The sequence below is a fragment of the Emydura macquarii genome, unplaced genomic scaffold (genome assembly GCF_026122565.2).
Source record: "Emydura macquarii macquarii isolate MOO-44397 ecotype Brisbane River unplaced genomic scaffold, CSIRO-AGI_Emac_v2 contig_691, whole genome shotgun sequence".
Taxonomy (NCBI): Eukaryota; Metazoa; Chordata; order Testudines; family Chelidae; genus Emydura; species Emydura macquarii.
Window position 1 is genome coordinate 39544 of NW_027130828.1, and position 19130 is coordinate 58673.

The following is a 19130-nucleotide window of genomic DNA, read 5'->3' on the forward strand; positions in this document are numbered from 1 at the left end:
ACAGACCTGCGGATAGAGCCTCTCCACCCCCTTGAGGAACCTGACCATCATGGGATGGGAGAACAGGGATCTCCCTTCTAGCGGCTGATGGAAAGCTGAGATGGCCACCAGGTGGACCTTCAGGGAGGCCAGTGCCAGACCCTGGAGTTTTAGCTGAAGCAGGTACTCCAGGATCGCCTGGATAGGAGAGAGGCTTGGCGAGATACCCCTGGACTCCACGCAGCAGGTAAACCTTCTCCACTTGGCCCAGTACACGACCTGAGTTGAAGGTTTTCTGCTGCCCAGCAGAATTTGTTGGACCTGCGCTGAGCAGGCTCTCTCCCCTTCCGTCAGCCACGGCCAGGCCGTGAGGTGTAGGGAGTCCAGGTCCAGGTGGAGCAGGCAACCATGGTACTAGGAAAGCAGGTTGTGTCGTATCGGGAGCTCCACTGGTGGGGCGACTGACAGGTCCATCAGCATGGAGAACCAGTGCTGTCTCGGCCACGCCGCGGCAATGAGTATCATGTCTGCCCTGTCCCTCTTGATTTTCAAGAGGACCTTGGGCAGGAGCGGAATGGGGGGGGGAACGCGTACATGAGGGTCCCTTTCCACTCGATGAGGAACGCGTCGGATACAGAGCCTGGCTCGCAATCCTGGAGCGAGCAAAAACTCAGGTACTTCTTGTTCCAGGACGACGCGAACAGGTCCAGTTGGGGAACACCCCACTTGCAGAAGATTGAAGTCATTAGCTCTGGGTGCAATGACCAGTCGTGGCGGGGTAAAAACGACCTGCTCAGGCGGTCCACCTCATCGTTCCTCACCCCAGGGAGGTGAGAGGCAGACAAGTGAAAGTTGTGCCTCACTGCCAAGTCCCACAGGCGAATGGCTTCCTGGCAGAGGGCTGAGGAGGGCGCGCCCCCTCCCCGGCCTGTTGATATAGAACATGGCTGTGGTATTGTCCGTCAGGACCTACACCACCTTGCCCATCAGGAACCTGAGGAAGACCTTGCACGGCAGTCTGACTGCCCTGAGTTCTTTTACATTGATGTGGAGGAGCCTCTCCTCCTCCAACCCCCTGGGTGCCCAGGTCGGCACTGTGTGTGCGCCCCACCCCATATCCGAGGCATCTGAGATCAGGGTGACCGACGGGGTCAGATCCCTGAAGGGGACGCCCCTCAACACTGCCCTGGGGGTCCTCCACCAATTCAGGGAGGCTAGGACTGACGGGGCGACTGTGACCATGCTGTTCAAGGGGTATCTGCTCAGCACATATGCCGAGGCCAGCCATGCCTGGAGCAGCCTGAGCTTGTGGCAAGCTAGCCGCACTACGGAAATCTGTGCAGCTGGGCGATAATCGCCGCCATTGCCCCGAACCGAGGTTGCGTGCGGAAGGCTCTGGTCTGGAAAGCGTTCAGTGTGGCACCTATGAAGTCTATGCGCTGCACCGGGGTTAGAGTAGATTTTTGCTCGTTTATGAGCAGACCCAATCTGCTCCATGTAGCACAGATAAGGGACATACTTTCCTGTACGTGGGACCTGGACCTGCCCCGATTAACCAGTCGTCCAGGTAAGGGAAAATCTGTACCCTTTTTCAGCAGCTCCTGATGCGCCCTGAAGTCTCTCAGAGGCGCCCTGTGGTCCCTAGAAGCTGCTTCATCAGGGGAGGAGGACTGGGTGCTCGCCCCCCCTGTTTTCTGGGCCCCGTAGAAGGTCCCTCCCCTGGGTCTGATTCCTCGTCCGTGGAATGGCCCTTCTGTTCCTTGTCTGGTGCAGGGGGCACCGACTGCACCCCTGAGGATGGGACAGACACTGCCCCCTGTCCCATGTGCGGCCCCCACGGGTCCCAATAAGGCCATTGCCAGGGACCCTGGGGCCAACCCGGGGGTGGCATCGGCACCAGCTGAGGAGCCCCCTGGTGACAGCTGGACCCCCCAAGTGACCTTGCCTTTCCAGGACCCACAGCCACTGGAGCGGTGATGCTGAGCTTGTCTCTGGCCCTTGGTGCTGCTCTGCGCCGGGGACTGACCCCTTGATGACTCCAAGGAGGCAGATGAAGAACGTCGGTGCCGCCTCGAACGGTGCCGGCGTGAGGAAGTGTGCTCCGAGGAGCCTGAGGATGATGCCCACTGTCTCGGCACCAACGACTTGCGGTGCCACTTGTCCCTAGGGGACCGGGAATGGTGCCGTTGGGAGCCTCGCGGTCCCGAACCCGATTCCGAAGACCGGGATCTGTGACGCGCTGAGGTGGGCGAGCTCTTTGGTGTTGGACTCCATGCCGGTGACCGGGTCCGGTGCCGCCTGGATGAACGGCTTGGTGCCCGGGACTGAGAGTGAGGGCTATCTCTGTGCCACAAGGTGGCCCTGGAGCGGTGCCGTCTTGTATGTGTTGCCTCCGGTGCCGGGGACCGACTTTGGTACCGCGGGGAGGATCCGCTCGACGAGCCAGACTTGGAGCTGAGAGGGGATCTTCCACGCTCTACCCTTAGTGACCGTTCAGTGGGAGACTCTTCCCCTGCTGGGTGTCTCAACCAGCTTCCAGGGGGACTCAGTGTGGGTTTGCCCTGGGACGCTGGCCCTGTCTCCCTCAGTGGAGGGGGGGGGGGGAGGCGTGGGGAAGGCCATCAGGGCTCTTGCCGCCTGACAAGCCTCTGGCATCGACAGCATCTGCAGGGGCACTCCCCCACTCTCAGGAGTCGGTGGCGGCTCCCTGCTCAGAGATGCAGGCACCGGAGCATGCTCTACAGGCCGTGGCTGGTGCACCTCCACACTCAACCCCGCCCGTATCGATGTATTGTATCAAGTGTGTGCGCTCCGTGTGCTGCCGCCTTGTCTTCTCCGGCACCGGAGATGTTTTCTTGTGTCGAGTTGACTCCGGTGCCAGTGGTGCGCTCTGCACTGAGAAGACGCTCGGTGCCGAGGTTAAATGAGGCGGCTCAGAGGCCGGTTGGAGCGCCGCTTCCATTAAAATAGCTTTCAGCCAAATGTGCCTCTCTTTCTGAGTCCTGGGCTTGAAAGCTTTACAAATCTGGCACTTTTCCCTCCGGTGCTGCTCTCCCAGACACTTGAGGGAGTGATTGTGAGGGTCACTAATTGGGAAAACCTTGCTGCAAGTGGCACAAGGCTTAAAGCCAGGTGACCTGGGCATGGCCCAGCCACCCTAAGCCCCTAAGGGCTTCTATTCTATTGCTAACTATTCTCTATTAACACTACTTAAGAACAACAACAAAGTTCTACAAGTACTTGTGAGAAGCAAGAGACGTTCCAGCAACTGTCACAGGTGGAAAGGAGGAACTGAGGGGCTGTAGAGTCGGCGGTGCCTCATATACCACGGCATGTGCGTGGCACTCCAGGGGGGTACCAGAGCCAACCCTACGGGCTCTGCTAAGGGGAAAAAAGTTCCAGGAACCCGTGCATGGTGGCGTGCACTCATCTATATTGGAATGGATATGAGCAATCACTTGAAGTAGAAGTATAATTTTAGCACAGCCTATATAGACACAGCTTTGTTTCAGCACTGCTCACTGATAAACCAGAGATAAACTGTGTAAATTAAAAAGCTAATGAGTCTCTCTAGCATGAGCAGAATGGCTCTAACTAGAACAAACAGTATAGGATGAAAGGGAGACAGTTTCAGCTGCAGAAGGTAGCAGAGTTGTAGAATCACTATAGCTGCACTTTTAGGATAAAAGGATTGGCATAGCAATCACTTAATTACATTCTTTTAAAGGTGGAAAGTGCCAGCCTCAGTAGCCTGTTGGGCTTCTTCCTTGCCTTTTAGTATTCCCATCATGCATCACCCCCAGACCAAAGCTAGAATTAAGATTCACATAAGGCCAGAAGGGATTGGGTGACAGCGGATGATCACTTGATGATTGTTCATTCCCTCTGAAGCACATGGCATTCACCACTGTTGTAAGACAGGATACTGGGCTAGATGGACCATTGGTCTGACCCAGCATGGCCATTCTTATGTAAGGGACCATTGTGATCATCTAGTGCAGCAGTTCCCAAACTTTATTATTTCATATACCACCTCCTTAAAAAATTGGTATTTGAAGTACTACATGCAAGCTTCTCTTTATGCATATTTATTTTAGGCCTTAATAGACTTAAGTATTTATGGACGCCTAATAAAGTAAGTTTTGAATTTGGTTGGTGAGATCAGCATGGGGAAAAATAGAGAAGGGAGTTTGACTTCAGGAAGTCTAAGAAGGAGGGATGGGATTTACAGCTGGTTGGGAATTTTTTGATGAAATGATTGTTGGAAAATATCAATTTGTCAAAATTTAAACATTTTGTGCGGCTATACTAGCTTTGACTAAATTTTTGTCAAGAAAAGTTTCTAGGTTCAGGATGGAATTTCTGGTCAAAACCAGAGAAAGAAAGAGATCCAGAATAGCCTGTGTGGTACTCGGTGTGTTGGTCACCGGTGTTTATCAGTGTAGGCTGCGTGCATGTGTCCCTGTGTAGATGCTGTCCCAGCTCTGGCCAGGGAACTGAGATGGCTCTCACAATCGAATGAGTCGACACGACCACAGATTAGTTGAGCAACGAAGGCGCCCAGGCCAGGTTTATTGCGTGCGGCACAATGAGAAATGACTTACAGAGTATCTCTGGGTCAGTTTCATATTGGCGGCGTTACAATGGTCTCGGCCCAACGGCAGGACTTTCCGTTATCCCCTAGACCGGACACCAGTATTCCCTCTGACACCCTCTTTTAAACACTGTTACATACACTTTCGTTCTGCCCCCTTTCACGTAGGTAGTTGCCACCCTCCTGACGTAGTCTAATACCACCTTTTTCCGTTGATTGGCTGATTTGGGCACCGCCACTCCATGTATCATTTCTACCCATAAAAGTGTCATTTCAGAGAGTTAGTATCTTGGTACCTCTTATGCCTACTACATATTTTAGTAATATTTTGGCAGTCTTACAACCTTGCAGAATCAGCACTTTCCTATACGAGTTTCAGTTAACTTGAGTGACCCCTTATACTTCTGTTCACTCAGCTTTTTCTATTTAGGCTTTAGCCTGTTTTACAGGCCTTAAGCTCTCACTTCTTACTACAGCCTGATGGTCAGGTCATTTAGGATCAAATTCTTCACCTGTTTGATTTAGATCAGAGAATTGAACCTTGGTCTCCCACAACCAAATTAAATAAACAATGGGCTGTTCTGGTGTGGGTGGGTCAGTTTCATCCTGATGCAGAATGGGAAAATTTTTGAAGTCACTAAAAATTCAGAAGATAGGACAACTGTTTCCCACCCAGAGCTAATGAGCTTAGACTAAGGGAGAGTCTGAAGAAATGAATAAAGGTGGGGGAATCTTAGCTGGAAGTGGGGAGCTTTACCTGCACACTAGGCACCTTCACTCCAATTCACCCTGATTCCAAGGCTCCAGGTTCCCATTTCTTTCTGAGCCACAGAGTTCTGGCCTCTCTGCAGAGTCTTTTCCACAGGCCTCTTCCGGGCCTGGTCCCTGAACTCAACTCCTTCCTCTTGTTTAGGGGATTCCACAGCCCTCCTTCATGGAGCTGTACCATGATTCAAGCAGGCTTCTCCATCGTGAGAGTTGGAGGTTGGTCCTTGGACTCCCATACTTTCACTCCTTGTGGGGCTATGGTGTGATTCATGCAGGCTTCCCCAGCCCATCAGTCTCCATTCTGCTTCCCATCCCAGCGAGCCTCTCTCCTGACTCAAAGCTCCCTTGTAACTCTCCTCTCCAGACTAATCTCCCCTCTCCTCCAGCTGGGTTTTATCATTTTAAGGAGGTTGCTACCTGATTTACACCTGGCCACCCACTCCCCATCTAATTTGCTGTGCTCTTGAATACCTATTTCTTTAAAGGATCCATGTCAGGAAACAGAGGAAGGCTGGCCCTGACTTCCACTACCCCTTAAAGGGAACAGATCACCCTGTTACAGTGTACCACTTACAACAAGCTCACACACCATCTGTTGTACATGTAATATTTTGGGAATACCTGATCTAATCTGTTTGAACTAGAGCATCTGTCTTAGAAAACCATCTAATTTTGATTTAAAAATTGCTAATAATGGAGAATCTAGTATGACTCTTTGTAAGCTGTTCAAAAGGTTAACTACATTCTCTGTTAAATTTGTACCTTATATAGAGTCTGGATTTATCTAACTTCAACTTTCAGCCACTAGATCTTGTTATACTTTTGTCTGCTAGATTGAAGAGCCTGTGTAGATACTTATAAACTGTGATCAAGTCACCCCTTAGCCTCCTCTTGAAGCTAAACAGATAGACTCAAGAAGCTCAATCACTATAAGGCATGTTTTCCAGTCCTTTAATCATTCTCATTGCTCTTCTCTGAATTCTATCCAATTTATCAACATCCTTCTTGAATTGCAGACACCAGAGCTAGACACTGTATTTCAGCAGAGGTCACCAAATACTGAGGCAATATAACTTCCCTACTTCTCAGTATTCCCCTGTTTATACATCCAAGGACCTCATTAACCTTGCTGGCCACAGCATCACTCTAGGAGCTCATGTTCAGCTGAACATTCACCACAGCCCCCAAGTTTTGTTTTTTTTTTTTTTTTTTTTTTTTTTTAAAAGAGCCACTGCTTCCCAGGATAGAGTCCTCCATCCTGTATGTATAGACTACATTCTTAGTTCTCAGATGTATAACTTTACATTTGGTCATATTTAAACACTCTGTACACACTGAAGTGTATGAGAAAAAAGACTTGCATTGCAACATTCATCATTCATAGGGAGGTCCCTTATCAGGTAAACAAATAGGGGCATCCCCTCTGCCAAAGCCATTAGCAGTAGCACCAGGGAAGTCTATGCTGGAAGTCATCATTTGAACATATAAGGAACTCTGTTGCAGCATAACATAATTTCCCTAAAGGTTATTAAAACAGGGATTGCAGCATAAGTTCTTCCATCAAGCAGCTTAACATACAAGTATAGCATGAACATGTAGCATTTCTCACTGTTAAAGATTGCTGCTCAAAAACCACAGACAAGAAATTTATGTCATATCTATTCCAGTTCTGAGCATCTACAGACACTACCTCCCAGCAGAAGAGTATCTGAATAAGCCAAAATGCCAGCTAACATTAGTCCTGTTTAATCTTCCAAAGAACAAGTTGTATTTTGCTTTATAAGAACATTGCAAAACAATCTTGGTTAACAGTGACTGTCATCCACTGGAAACATCTTTTGTCACTGACTAATTTTCAAAAGAAGGGGATAAAAGATTCTACTGTCATTCTGGGAAAGCAAGAAAATATTTCATAGTAGTGTCCGGATTATACAACAAGATTTTAAGAAAGGTATTAACAATTCTCTAGACAGACGTACATACAATTAGAATCTCAGTGGGAGTTATTTAGCCGTGCAAACAGTCTTATAAAATTCTGAGATGGACGGAGATAGGAATTACACTGAAGAGGCCTTTACCCACTGGTGGGACAGAGCAGAGTGGTTGGGCTGGATGGAGGGACACAGAAGCAGCAGTAAAGATACTTTTGCTCTGGACTTGGAATGGATGGGTGACTATGATGTAAAGTGAAAAAAACCTCAACATCTCTGTTAAATATTCCCATTTATAAAATAGGGATAAAATTGTGGAGGCACACAAAAGTTACTTGGCTTGTTTATTGTCACACAGTGATGGGAATAGACTTCAGCTCTCCTGATTCCCAGTCTGGTGTTCTAACCATGCCTTCTCTACCAGTTTTCTATGGGAGGAAAAAATGTCAATGGTCTCAGGCAGTAGAGTCTACCTGTAAGTTTGTATCTTATTGACACCATGAAGAGGTTTTCTGGGTGTGGGTGTGAAAGCTAATGGATACTTTCTACTTAACATGATGTTGTGATAGCTGCACAAATTAAAGGCACAGAAAGTTCATGTACATAAGCCAACAAATGTTGCATAGGCAGACCATTAGTATGCATGGGAGAAGAGAAATGGGTACTGTGGCTGCATATTGAGTAGGAGACAGTCCTATTTCTGATCCAGGAGATAGGCTGGCCCCATCTTTAACTAACTCCCTAATATAAAAGTACATATTTCCCTACGGTAATATAAATAATATAATATTTTCACCAGCATGTGAAGGCTGTATGTGGCTAAAAAAAGCCAGAACTAGTTCTGCTATCTGCAAATTTCACCTTTATAATACTGGTTGTCACTCTTCATTCAGTATTTAATATTTCCATTACATTAGCTATTAGGGCCCATTGGCACTGTACAAACTGAGGTAGACATAGTCCCTTCCCCACAAAGTTCACAATTCAGGATTCTACATAAGGGAAGTATTCAAGTTATTTGCACAGTATTAAGCACACACTGCAGCATTATTCTAGATTCAGTCTGAATAATCAATAAAACGTATTGTACTAATTTTATATTTCAGGAACTTTTCATAATTGTAAAAAAAACGTATTAACCCAGCACAATAAATCCATCTTAAACAGGTCTTAAAACACAGCATTTGGAGATCTTCCAATCAATACATAGATTCCTGTACAACTTGCATCTAACAGCTCTAACGATGCCTTAATGGTCAATATTCCTGTACCCACACATGGAAAAGCATGGGAGAACAGGCACACATTTTCAATGAATAACTTAATTAAAATGTATAGGGCCCAGTTCTCTCATTAACCCCACTGACTTTAAGGGCATTATGCTGGTGCAAATCAGAAGTAACTGGGAGAAGAGTCAGGCTGAAAAGGCCTGCTAAATCATTCCTGAAAACAGAAGAGAAAATACTGGCTGAGTGAGAGCTGTGCACATGTAGCTGGAGGCTATGAATGTTCAGTGTGTGACTGAAGTAAAAAATTAGTGAGTTACAGACTTGATAGGGAAGTAAGACAGCACTGGAAATTTACCAGTAGAGCCAGTTGCTGGGTGGGCCAGAAATTTGATTTCTGCTAGCAATAAAAGGGGAAAACATCCATGTTACAAGGAATTCAAATCCAGCATTAAACCAGACAAATGCAGCTCTCTGCAAAGAACTGTACATTAGCAGATTCAGTAAAATGTGCAAAACTTGCCAAACATAATATTAGTGACCACAAACTAGAACTGAAAATAGAGAAACATGATACAAACCCAGAGAGGTGCAACGCTTTAAATAAGGTAATGAGAAATGGAGACAGACCCTTGACTAGTGCAAAATATGAAGGAGTTTGAGTCTGGAAATAAGGAGCAACGGAGCAGAGACATCTCCCTGTGCAGCACCCTGTCACTGAATAGGATTGGGAGAATAAAGACTATGACATGTCAAATTTAGTAAATATTTATTACATCTCAATGAACAAAAATTACCCACTGCTTCTTTACAGCAATGGCCTACTGCATTTAAAGCAGCTTTAGTTATTATAGTAATAAGTCCCTTTCTTTACAGTCTACGTTCAAAACACAGTACATATACATTACTTGGGATTAAAAACAATGGCAATACAATAGAGTTTAAGACACTTGGTGGTAATTAATTTTTAGATCACAAAGGTTCGGCAACAGTCTAATAGTACATAGTCATTGAGGTACATAACCCATTGCTAACATTCAAGGACGTAAGTAAAACAAAATCAGGGTTGATACTGCTTTGTACAAGCCTTAGAATCCTAGCATCTTCCATTCAACTAGATAAATACTTACACAAGAGAAAGTAAATAAATATGCAAAAATATTAGTTTTCTTTTACAATCTTCTCCTCCAGATTCATAGTAGTATCATGAATTCACATTAAACAGGTAAACAGGTTGTTGGTCATTTGAAGTTCAATAGCAAGAATATGGCAAAGCAGACATGCATTGTACAAGCTGACAGGTGCAGTGCTCTACTGTCACAATACTAAAAATACATTTAGTAACCTGGTGGCTAGTAAAGATATTTGCTGCAGACTGAAACACAGGAACATCTTGTATCTTGAGAAATGAAATCCAAATTCCTCAAGATAGAATTTATTCCATCATGAAACAAGAAAATCCCTTAGAGTTCATTCACCATCAACACTTGACGGGCAGTGAGAAAAGATTTCTTTGGCTAAACTGGCAAACACTGGGTGTATTAACTACCACACCAAATCAGAGCAATATTTATTTTCAATTCCTTGTTTATTCTCACTGATAGAAAGCTATAAACATGATGTAAGAACACAAGGACGAGGAAAGGAATATCCTTTAAATATCATTATTAATATATGTGCCAACACATGATTTTTAATGTACTGTCTATAAGGAGGAGTCTAAACCTGGCTGTTGATGGACAGTACAAATAGATTACAGTGTGTTTTCCAAAATGTATTCCAGCCAAATGCTTAGGCATATCACTTGAAGTTGATACATCTTGTCTCTCTAATATTCTGAAACCAACAGGGCTACAACACTGTGTACTTGTATACAACAATATACAAAGATATTATAGTTAACCAAAAGCCAGACATAGACTGACATAAATCCAGGGAATATGCATTTGGAACAGCAATGTGGCCAAAACCTGTCCTGGAGGGTTCTTAATTCCATGTATATCACACCCTCTGCCTAAGGCAGAGCTCTCTAAAAAAGGCTGATATTAGAATGCCTGAGTCAGTATGATATGATGAAAACAGCTACAAACATGGTTGAGGGCTTTTTGTTCAGAATATCACCAGGTTTAATCATCAGAGGGATTTGCATTCTGTTGCCATTGAATTTTTAAATTCTCAATCATTTTGACTTTACAAATTATATCCATGCTGGGTACAGCTATAGTAAAACATATATCTGTGCTGTGCCAAGAATCCTAGACCATTGTGATATCAGCGGTAACTCAACTATTCACCACCTTTACAGTTAATTTTGCATGCACTGGTTGTATGAGGGAGACTGCATAGATGGTGTCATATGATCGTGGCAGTTGGGTTAAGTAATCCACCATGTGCTTTCAGCTACTATATAGCTATTCATGCACATAACCATATAAAGATTATTCCCCCCACACACACCATACCTCTAACAACAAACACATTTTCCCCTCTTCTCTCCCCCATGCTCTCTCTCTCTCTCTCTCTCTCACACACACGCACGCAAGCTCGCGCACACTCTGTTACAGTCTGCAGAAGCAGGGAGGGTCTGTAACTTGTGACAGGCAAAACTTCAAGTCCCTCACCACACACAGAGCAACAAAGGTTGGCTATACATGTACAGTACTGCATTCTACTTAGGTTCTTACACTATATCCATCACCCTAGTATCTGGTCCCCCTTCCAAAGTTTAAAAATGAATGTAGGTCTTCATTTCTCCCCACAGGCTTTATTGCTTAGTTTTATATTTATTTTTAAAACAATTGCACTCAGTTGTCACAAGGGAAAGCTACAGGACAGAATTGAGTTTTAATTTGGATTGCAAAATGGTAAAGTATGTCACCATTCTAAAGTTCCTGCAGGCAAAAATTTCTGTCTTGCAGCAGCCCTGAGAAAGGCCTGTCTCCTGCACACAGGAGCTTTCCCCATGAGGGGGCTCAGCTCTATTGTTCCTGAGAAGCACAGCTGACAAGGATAGTCTAAATACATGACTCAATATTCTATGGGGACCCTGTGGAGTAAGTGGAATGCAGTGATGATGTGCTCTCAGTAACCCAGGCTGCTGAGGTGAGACACTGATGACCAACTACATTTTTTTCAGGCTTGATGCTTTCAACCCACATAAATTATATTACTATAAAATCAAGTGAAGTAGTAATGACTATGTGTATGAGCAAGGCCAATTCCATTAGGCAGGATATGCTGCAGTCCTATCGTCAGTCCAAGGGAGCAGAGTAAGTTTCTTGCAGACACACATGTGAGAGTTCAGCATCAGCAAGGAACCTGGAAGGGCCCGTCAGCTATGGAAGGTCTTGATGATTTGTGAGACAAGATAGGTGAGGTACTATTTATTGAACCAACTTCTTTTGGTGAGGGTGAGAAAGAGAGAGAGTGAGAGAGAGAAGCTTTTGAGCTACACAGAGCTCTTCTTCAGGGCATGATTTTTTGTGGTCACACTGCTTCCACTGATGTAGACAAGGCTGAGGTTTTTCAAATGTTCCCCTCTACCTACCTGCATAATCCCAGTCTTGCAAGGATGTAATTTCAGCCATCTTTTTCTCATTCATTTGCTGGACATGGCCAGGCACTGGAAAGCTGAGTATCTGCATTGTTAGCATAGGTTGTGAAAGGCAGGAGGAGTTGTCTTAGTTGTATAGTGCTAGAATTTGCATTCAAGACATCTTGCCAATTCTCTTAGTAGATGCATATAAATACTAAAAAGGAGAAGGGAGAGAACTTCATAGGTGAGGGTCCAGGAGGCACAAGTGCAGTTGCTCATTATTACAATTCTCAGAGAAGCTATTTTAGTTTCCCAGGAGCCCCGGACACCTCTCTCAGGCAAGAGAGTATCCTATGTGTACAGACATTTGCCATTTATCCATAAGGAACAAGAGTCTTCATCTCCACTGCTATTTCTATTTCAAATTCTGACCTGTAACCTGACTGGGAAGGATCTAGGATACTGGCTGTGGACAGATGTGTTTGGAAACAGCCAGCTATTTGATACTATAATTACTATATTTTACACTATGACTAACTCTTCTCTTCCCCCATATTACCTTGCGTGCGCACACACATACACGCTCTCTGTCTCTCTCTCTGTCTCTCTCTCTCACACACACACACACACACACACACACACACACACACACACACACACACTTTCTCCTAGATATTTGGATGCACACCCTGTGCCCCACACAGCCTATCTGATCCCTTCAGACCTCTTTCTTGCTCCCCTTTAGCTACTCTGAGGTTCTCCCTACATTTGCCAAGACACATTGATTAATCGTTGAATCAGAGAAATTAGAGATGAGATCCTTGTTAGGGCACTCAGTCCATCTCTCCTGGGCAAATGCAGGTCATTTCCCCATGTATTGGTGCTGTTTGAATGATACAACTCATAGATTTTAAGGCCAGAAAAGACTATTATAACAAAGTCCATAGAATTGCACCCAGTGATTCCTGCATCAATAACTTCTGTTTAAGCTAGAGCAGTCATTCTCAACCTTTCCCGACTACTGTACCACTTTCAGGAATCTGATTTGCCTTGTGTAACCCAAGTTTCACCTGTTTTAAAAACTACTAGGTTACAAATTTAGACGTAAAAATACAAAAAAGTGTCAACACATTGTTACAGAAAAATTGCCTATTTTCTCATTTTATCTATGAAATTTTAGTTTGTACTGACTTCACTACTGCTTTTTATGTCACCTGTTGTAAAAAACTAGGCAAATATCAAAATGAGTTGATGTACCCCTTGAAAGACCTCTTAATACAGACCTCTGGTTGAGAACCACTGAGCTAGAGCATCTCTTTTAGAAAAATGTCCAGTCTTGATTTAAAGACATCAACAGGTTGCTTGATCAGTTAAATACCATCACTATTAAAAATCTGCACCTTAATTGCCAATATGAAGTTGTCTAGCTTCAATATCCAACTTCTATCTGTGCTCCTCTGAGCCCTTCTTATCTTACCTATTTATATTATCTGGGAGCCCACCTGGTGCTGTTACAGATAGACTTCAGAGTTCTATGAATGTGTCGCTAGAGCGAGCTTGGGAAATGTGTTGTTGCTACTGTGATGCAGCTCACAGAAAAGGGCTCCTTTCCTGATCATCTGACTAGAATCATTTCTTAGTTACAGAGCCACTGCTACAGACATAACCATAAACATGTGCCTCTGGCCTTTCCTGTGTATCATATACTCAGCTCCTGCCAAGCTCTCTCAGTGCTCCATTCCTGAGGCCTTTCCAGCACTGATTAGGCAGCTGTTTGCTAAGTCCCTTCAATATGCCCTCCTAGCTCCTTCAGTAGCTTCAGGCTCTAGCCAACACTCATTTTTACTCATCTGCTGAGTTGTGTGGACTGCGCTAGAATATCAGAAGAGAACAGCTTGATGAACTATTTCAATTTACAATTTGATATTTTGACAAATCAAAACAAAATTTCCAGTTAAAATTTTATTTTAACTAAAGCCTGACTTTGCAACACACGGGCATAGGCTCCAAAATAACCCATCAGCACATGCACATACAACAGAAGCAACATAATGCAATGCAGCAAGAAACAAGGCTGAGGGTGCAGTAAGGGAAAGAAAAGACTATTGTTTCTTTCAGAACAAGACATTAGTGGAATTAGTGCTCCTAAAGTGGGTGCAATGAGCCCCCATACATGCTACCATGATCTGCCCTGAATATAGTTGTATTAAGAAACACTGTCTTTCACACATAGAACAAGCCCCAGACTCCATCAAAAGTAAGTGCTACACTTGGCATCTTTCAACTTCATTTTTCAACCTGAACTGAACTGGTAAATGGCATAGAAATGTGTAAGCTCTTTCCAGTGATTGTGGAGTGCTTTTTCACAAGAGTTGGAATCTCTGGCAAACAATTTCAGCTCGCTTTTCTTAGATGTTTTTTCCTAGAATTACAACCCACAGATTTACTGGTTCAAAAATACTGTAATGCTAACCACTGTTAAAATACTTTCTTCCACTGAAAGAATGATTGCAGCTAAAAACATTGCTTCTTTCCTTGATCAGCTGTTACAGTTGAGAAGAAGAAACATCCTTTAAATGAAGTGAATTAATATTTTCTTGGTGGAGCAATTAGCAGCTATTTTTACTAGTAAAAGGTTAGTAATAGTGTGCAGAGTACTAGGCAGGAAATTGGATTATATTCAGATACATTCATTTAAAAGGCACAAGTTTTCAGCTGTGGCATCCCCAAAATAATGAAGATGCTGAACTATTTCTAATTATGGAACAAGAAATAACTTGTAAATAGAGCTAACATCTTAAAGTAAAAAAGGAGGAAAACATCACATTTTAATGAAAAAGCAAAACATTTTGATTTTTGTTCCAAATTGATTTTTTGGCAAATAGAAAATGCAGGAAAGGCCTCAAGAATCACATTTTGTAGGTGAAATCTATCCTTCACACAGCAAAAGTTTATTGTTACTATTTCACCATAAAAACCTAACTGTTAAGTGAAATTTCAGCCTGGATCCACTCAACACAATGTAGCTATTTGGAGCAGTCTAAAACTTTCATCATTTACACAGTTAATACACAAGCAAATAGCAACAAATACAGGTGTCTGCATGTTAACAAGAGGTTCATCTGCAAGTCCAAACATTGATAGAAAATGGAAGGCAAAATCAGATGTTGGCTCCTACATACTATGTTATCGAGAAGTCTGCAGGTACACAACAGGGATCATATTCCAGTTGCTTTGTTAGCCTATCTTTGATTTTCAATGTTTTAGAGGAATCATTTGAAATTTCATATATTTCTACAAAATTTCTACTCCACATCTTATTTTCAGGTTCCTCTCAGAAAAAATGTACATGGAAAGATGAGAGAGAAGAAAGCATATTTGTATCTTACTAATAGATTCCAAGGCCTGAAGAAGGGAACGTTGTGATCATCTAGTTTGACTTCCTGTATAACACAGGCCCATTTAACTTCCCAAAATAATTCCTAGGCCATATATTTTAGAAAAACATCCAATCTTGATTTAAAAATAATCAGTGATGGAGAATCCACCATGTTCCTTGGTAAATTGTTCCAATGGTACATTACTCTCACTGTTAGAAATTTATGCCTTATCTTACCTGATCTTCATAGAATATCCTTGTTTCTTCAGTAAATGTTATAACAGAACTGTACCACTTCAGGGATAGATAATCCTGGCTGAAAAGAACCTTCTCACAAGTTTGTTTTTATCTTTTAAAAAATTTCAAATAAATTATTTTCTTTATAAAGATCATCTTTCTATGTGACACACTTTGCTATGGAACAATTCATAATATCAATGGCTACAAACAACATAATTAAGTGTTACTTTCATCCAGGTACTCCAAACATAAGTTCAGAAGAATTAAAGTAAATACTTTTATTTACTTAAAATTTTCAACCTAAAACTATCATTGCTACCTACCACCTTGTTACAACAGGAACCAATGGTTCTTTAACTAAGAAAGGTAAACATAAAGATGCCGAAAAAGATTCACCCAATTTGGCCCAGTTAGAACAGGTTGGGTTCTGTAGAGATTAATCACCAATATACTCCATTTCTAGCCATGTGTTATCATTAAAGCAGTGTTACGACAGTTCTATAAGGCTTTCAGAGTCATAAGAAAGGAAAAGGAGAAACTAGGGGACTCAAGATTGTCTTCATTTCAAGTCAATAATGTCTTCGTCAAATGAAGTAGTAAGGTGAAATGGACTGCTAGATGGTGGGCTCTCCCGGTTAGCTGCAGTATCATGATCTGAACTAGTGGAAAGGTGACTCTCTTCAGAATTGCTTTCAAAAGAGCTTGAAATTATCCTGTAGGAAGGAAAACAAAATCACTATGAAAACACACAGAACAAAGCAAGAAACAAATGAACAGCTATCGCTGAGCGCAGATCAAAGACAGATCTATGTCCTGGGAATTGTTTGACTCCTCTCTTTTAAACTCTGATTTGTCAGAGTATTCACTCATTCTCACCGACCTGCACAACAGAAAATGCATACAAATACCAAGTTTACAGACAATCAAATTTCCCTAGAAGTTAAAGTTCATAGCTGACTTCTCAGAAATATTTTAACATTGTTTTTGCCAGTCAAAATATTGAAAATCAATCTACTTTTATTCTCTGTAATTTAAAATTGTGTTAGTGAATAAATCACCAGTCAGTCATGTCTGGGCCAAATCCTGCCTTTGCTTGTTCGAGGCGTAGATTCTATAGTGCACTAAATATTGCAGAGAGAGGCAGCACAAAAGGGGAAGCAGTTTAGAGAAATTCTATATAGGCAGCAAGGACTGTGGAAAGGAGGAAAGTGGCTAGTGAGTTCATAAATTGCAAATCTGTTTGCCAAAATCCTTCTGAGAGAGGCCCAAACATGGCGGCTATCCTATCAAAGACCATTTACTCTGGTTTTGTTCATAGGTCCATGATTTGGTTCACCCAGATATAATTCAAAAAGGCTATAAACACCTAGAAATCAGAGATGATATGAAAATACTGACTGTCCTTAGCCAAAATTATTACTTGGCCCAGTTCTGACACTCCCAGGCAGTGTTATGGACAATTGTTTTAAAAATATTTATAGTTTTTATCATTAGTATTACAGTACAATCCAGCAGCCTCACTCAGGGTCAGGACCCACAGTGCTACAAAGGAAAACACATGCCCCAAGGATTATACCCTCTAATTTAGTGTGATTCTTTTTAAAATCCTCTTCTTTACCTGTCACTGCTTGTTGACCTTATTGCTCCTTGCTTGGAGTCTGATCGTTTTTGAGGAAGCTTCTTTTGCTTCTGTGCTACTTCTGATTTGGGAACTGTCTCATCCATGAGGCCTCAATAAAGGAATAAAAGACAGTTTTCAGATGAGATTAAATGTTCATGAGGATGTTATAGCGTAATATTCTTCATTGGCTTCTACTAGAGATTGACTACATTCTGACTGGGTTAGAATACAGTTCTACTGTGTACATTAGCTAATCAGAGACCAGATTACCAATCAAAGGATTTTATGTTTTCTTCAAAGCATGTAGCCCTTTCACAAATAAGCTGTTTTTTTCCCCACCAGCTGACATTTGTTTTTTTTAAATATTTCCTGCTGACAATGTGTCACTCTTCAGAAATTTAAATTGGTGACACAGACTCCAGGTCGTATAATTGAGACTTGATTGCATCAATCAAGAGGCTTTACCCAGTAGTTCTTTGCGTGTTCTGCTTGCAATTTCTTTAATTTCCATACGAGACAAAGATAATGAGTGACTGACAGGAACCGAGGCAATACCACTGGACGTTGGGGTAGTGATGGCCTTGGGGACTAACGGTGATTTTAGAGGTCGTTCAATGCTCCTCCCAACCAGGTTACTAAGAGGAATTTTGTACAAGGTTTTATACTGAACTTCACCTGAAACACAGTAAGGAAAAACAACCAGAAGCAGACTTTCATATTTTCACAGTAATAATAATTTGACACATTATTCTTTATCACTTGAGTGGTGACAGAATGCTTAGCTAGATATAATAAAGACATGGCTCTTTACGTCCAGTACTTACCATCTTACAACTGGATATAACACACACTGCAACTAGACAGAAGATGCTGTTAATAGAGTATGATTATAATTATAGTGGAGTGATGATAGCATTTTACTGACACAGAGCACTAGATGAGGGGAAAACAAAAGGATTGCTGTTCCCTTTGTTAAAATAAATTAGTTTATATGCAAGTTAAAAACAACGGGGATGCAAGCTTGCCTTTTCAATGTTACCATCAGAAATCCCTTATGAGCAGCTGGGCAGTAAATTCACAGGGACATGTGTACCCCTTTGCAACCCTGCTTTCTTTGGTAGCATTGTTCAACTAATAATATTACTGATGTTTTATAACTCCGAAACTGTGCTATAAGATATATATACACAAACATGAACAAGAGGAAACATAACTGGAAGTATCTATTCTTAAGTCCTACAAAGCAAAGACAACAAACGAACTTCAAAGCCTTAAAAAGTGATGAAAAAGTTTTAATTAAAAAGAGTTTCTAGAACATATATGTTGAGATGAACAATCATAAAGGTTAATGGTGGACCAGGTTTTCAGTAAAAGACATTAAGCCACAAAATTTGGAACATAGGAATTGCTATGCAGACTCAGAGTCCATCTAGTCCAGTATTCTCTCCAACAGTGGCTAGTGCCAGATGATTCAGTATAAGGTGCATATAACAGAATCTTTGGAGGTTCCTCCCTGAGGGTGGGGAGAACCTGACCATGCCCAGTTATCTACACTTGGTGTTCCAAGCATAGTCCCACTTCCTTACTATTTGCATGGTGGGGCTTTGCCCCTTGTGAGTCTTAAATCCCTCTGGATGAGGAATCAAAATTGAAAGTCACAAACCCTACTGTATTTGGGGATACACTCTCCCTATGACTCCAGCAAAGGGAGTGGGGAGTCTACAGTACTGCCAGCAATCCAGCACCAACATAAGGCGTTTTGGGGAAATTGTTCTGGCTGGGCCTCTGTGTCAGGCTCAACCTTTCTGTTTTACCCTGAGAGGCCACTGTACTCTCCTCAGAATCAGGGTGTTCTCT

The 19130-nt window shown here is 42.8% G+C and overlaps 1 protein-coding gene across 3 annotated transcripts in view; it reads right to left on the reverse strand.

The window, feature by feature from the left end:
* Positions 1–14968: 14968 nt before the first annotated feature.
* Positions 14969–19130, reverse strand: part of GARNL3 (GTPase activating Rap/RanGAP domain like 3) — a 172118-nt gene continuing 167956 nt past the window's right edge. For all 3 annotated transcript variants that reach the window (XM_067541634.1, XM_067541635.1, XM_067541636.1), the window contains 3 exons: positions 17739–17948; positions 17271–17382; positions 14969–16365 (listed from right to left, as the gene is read on the reverse strand). In XM_067541634.1, the coding sequence (XP_067397735.1) occupies positions 16212–16365; positions 17271–17382; positions 17739–17948 (476 nt within the window). In that variant the 3' untranslated portion in view covers positions 14969–16211. The remainder of the gene's footprint in view (positions 16366–17270; positions 17383–17738; positions 17949–19130) is intronic.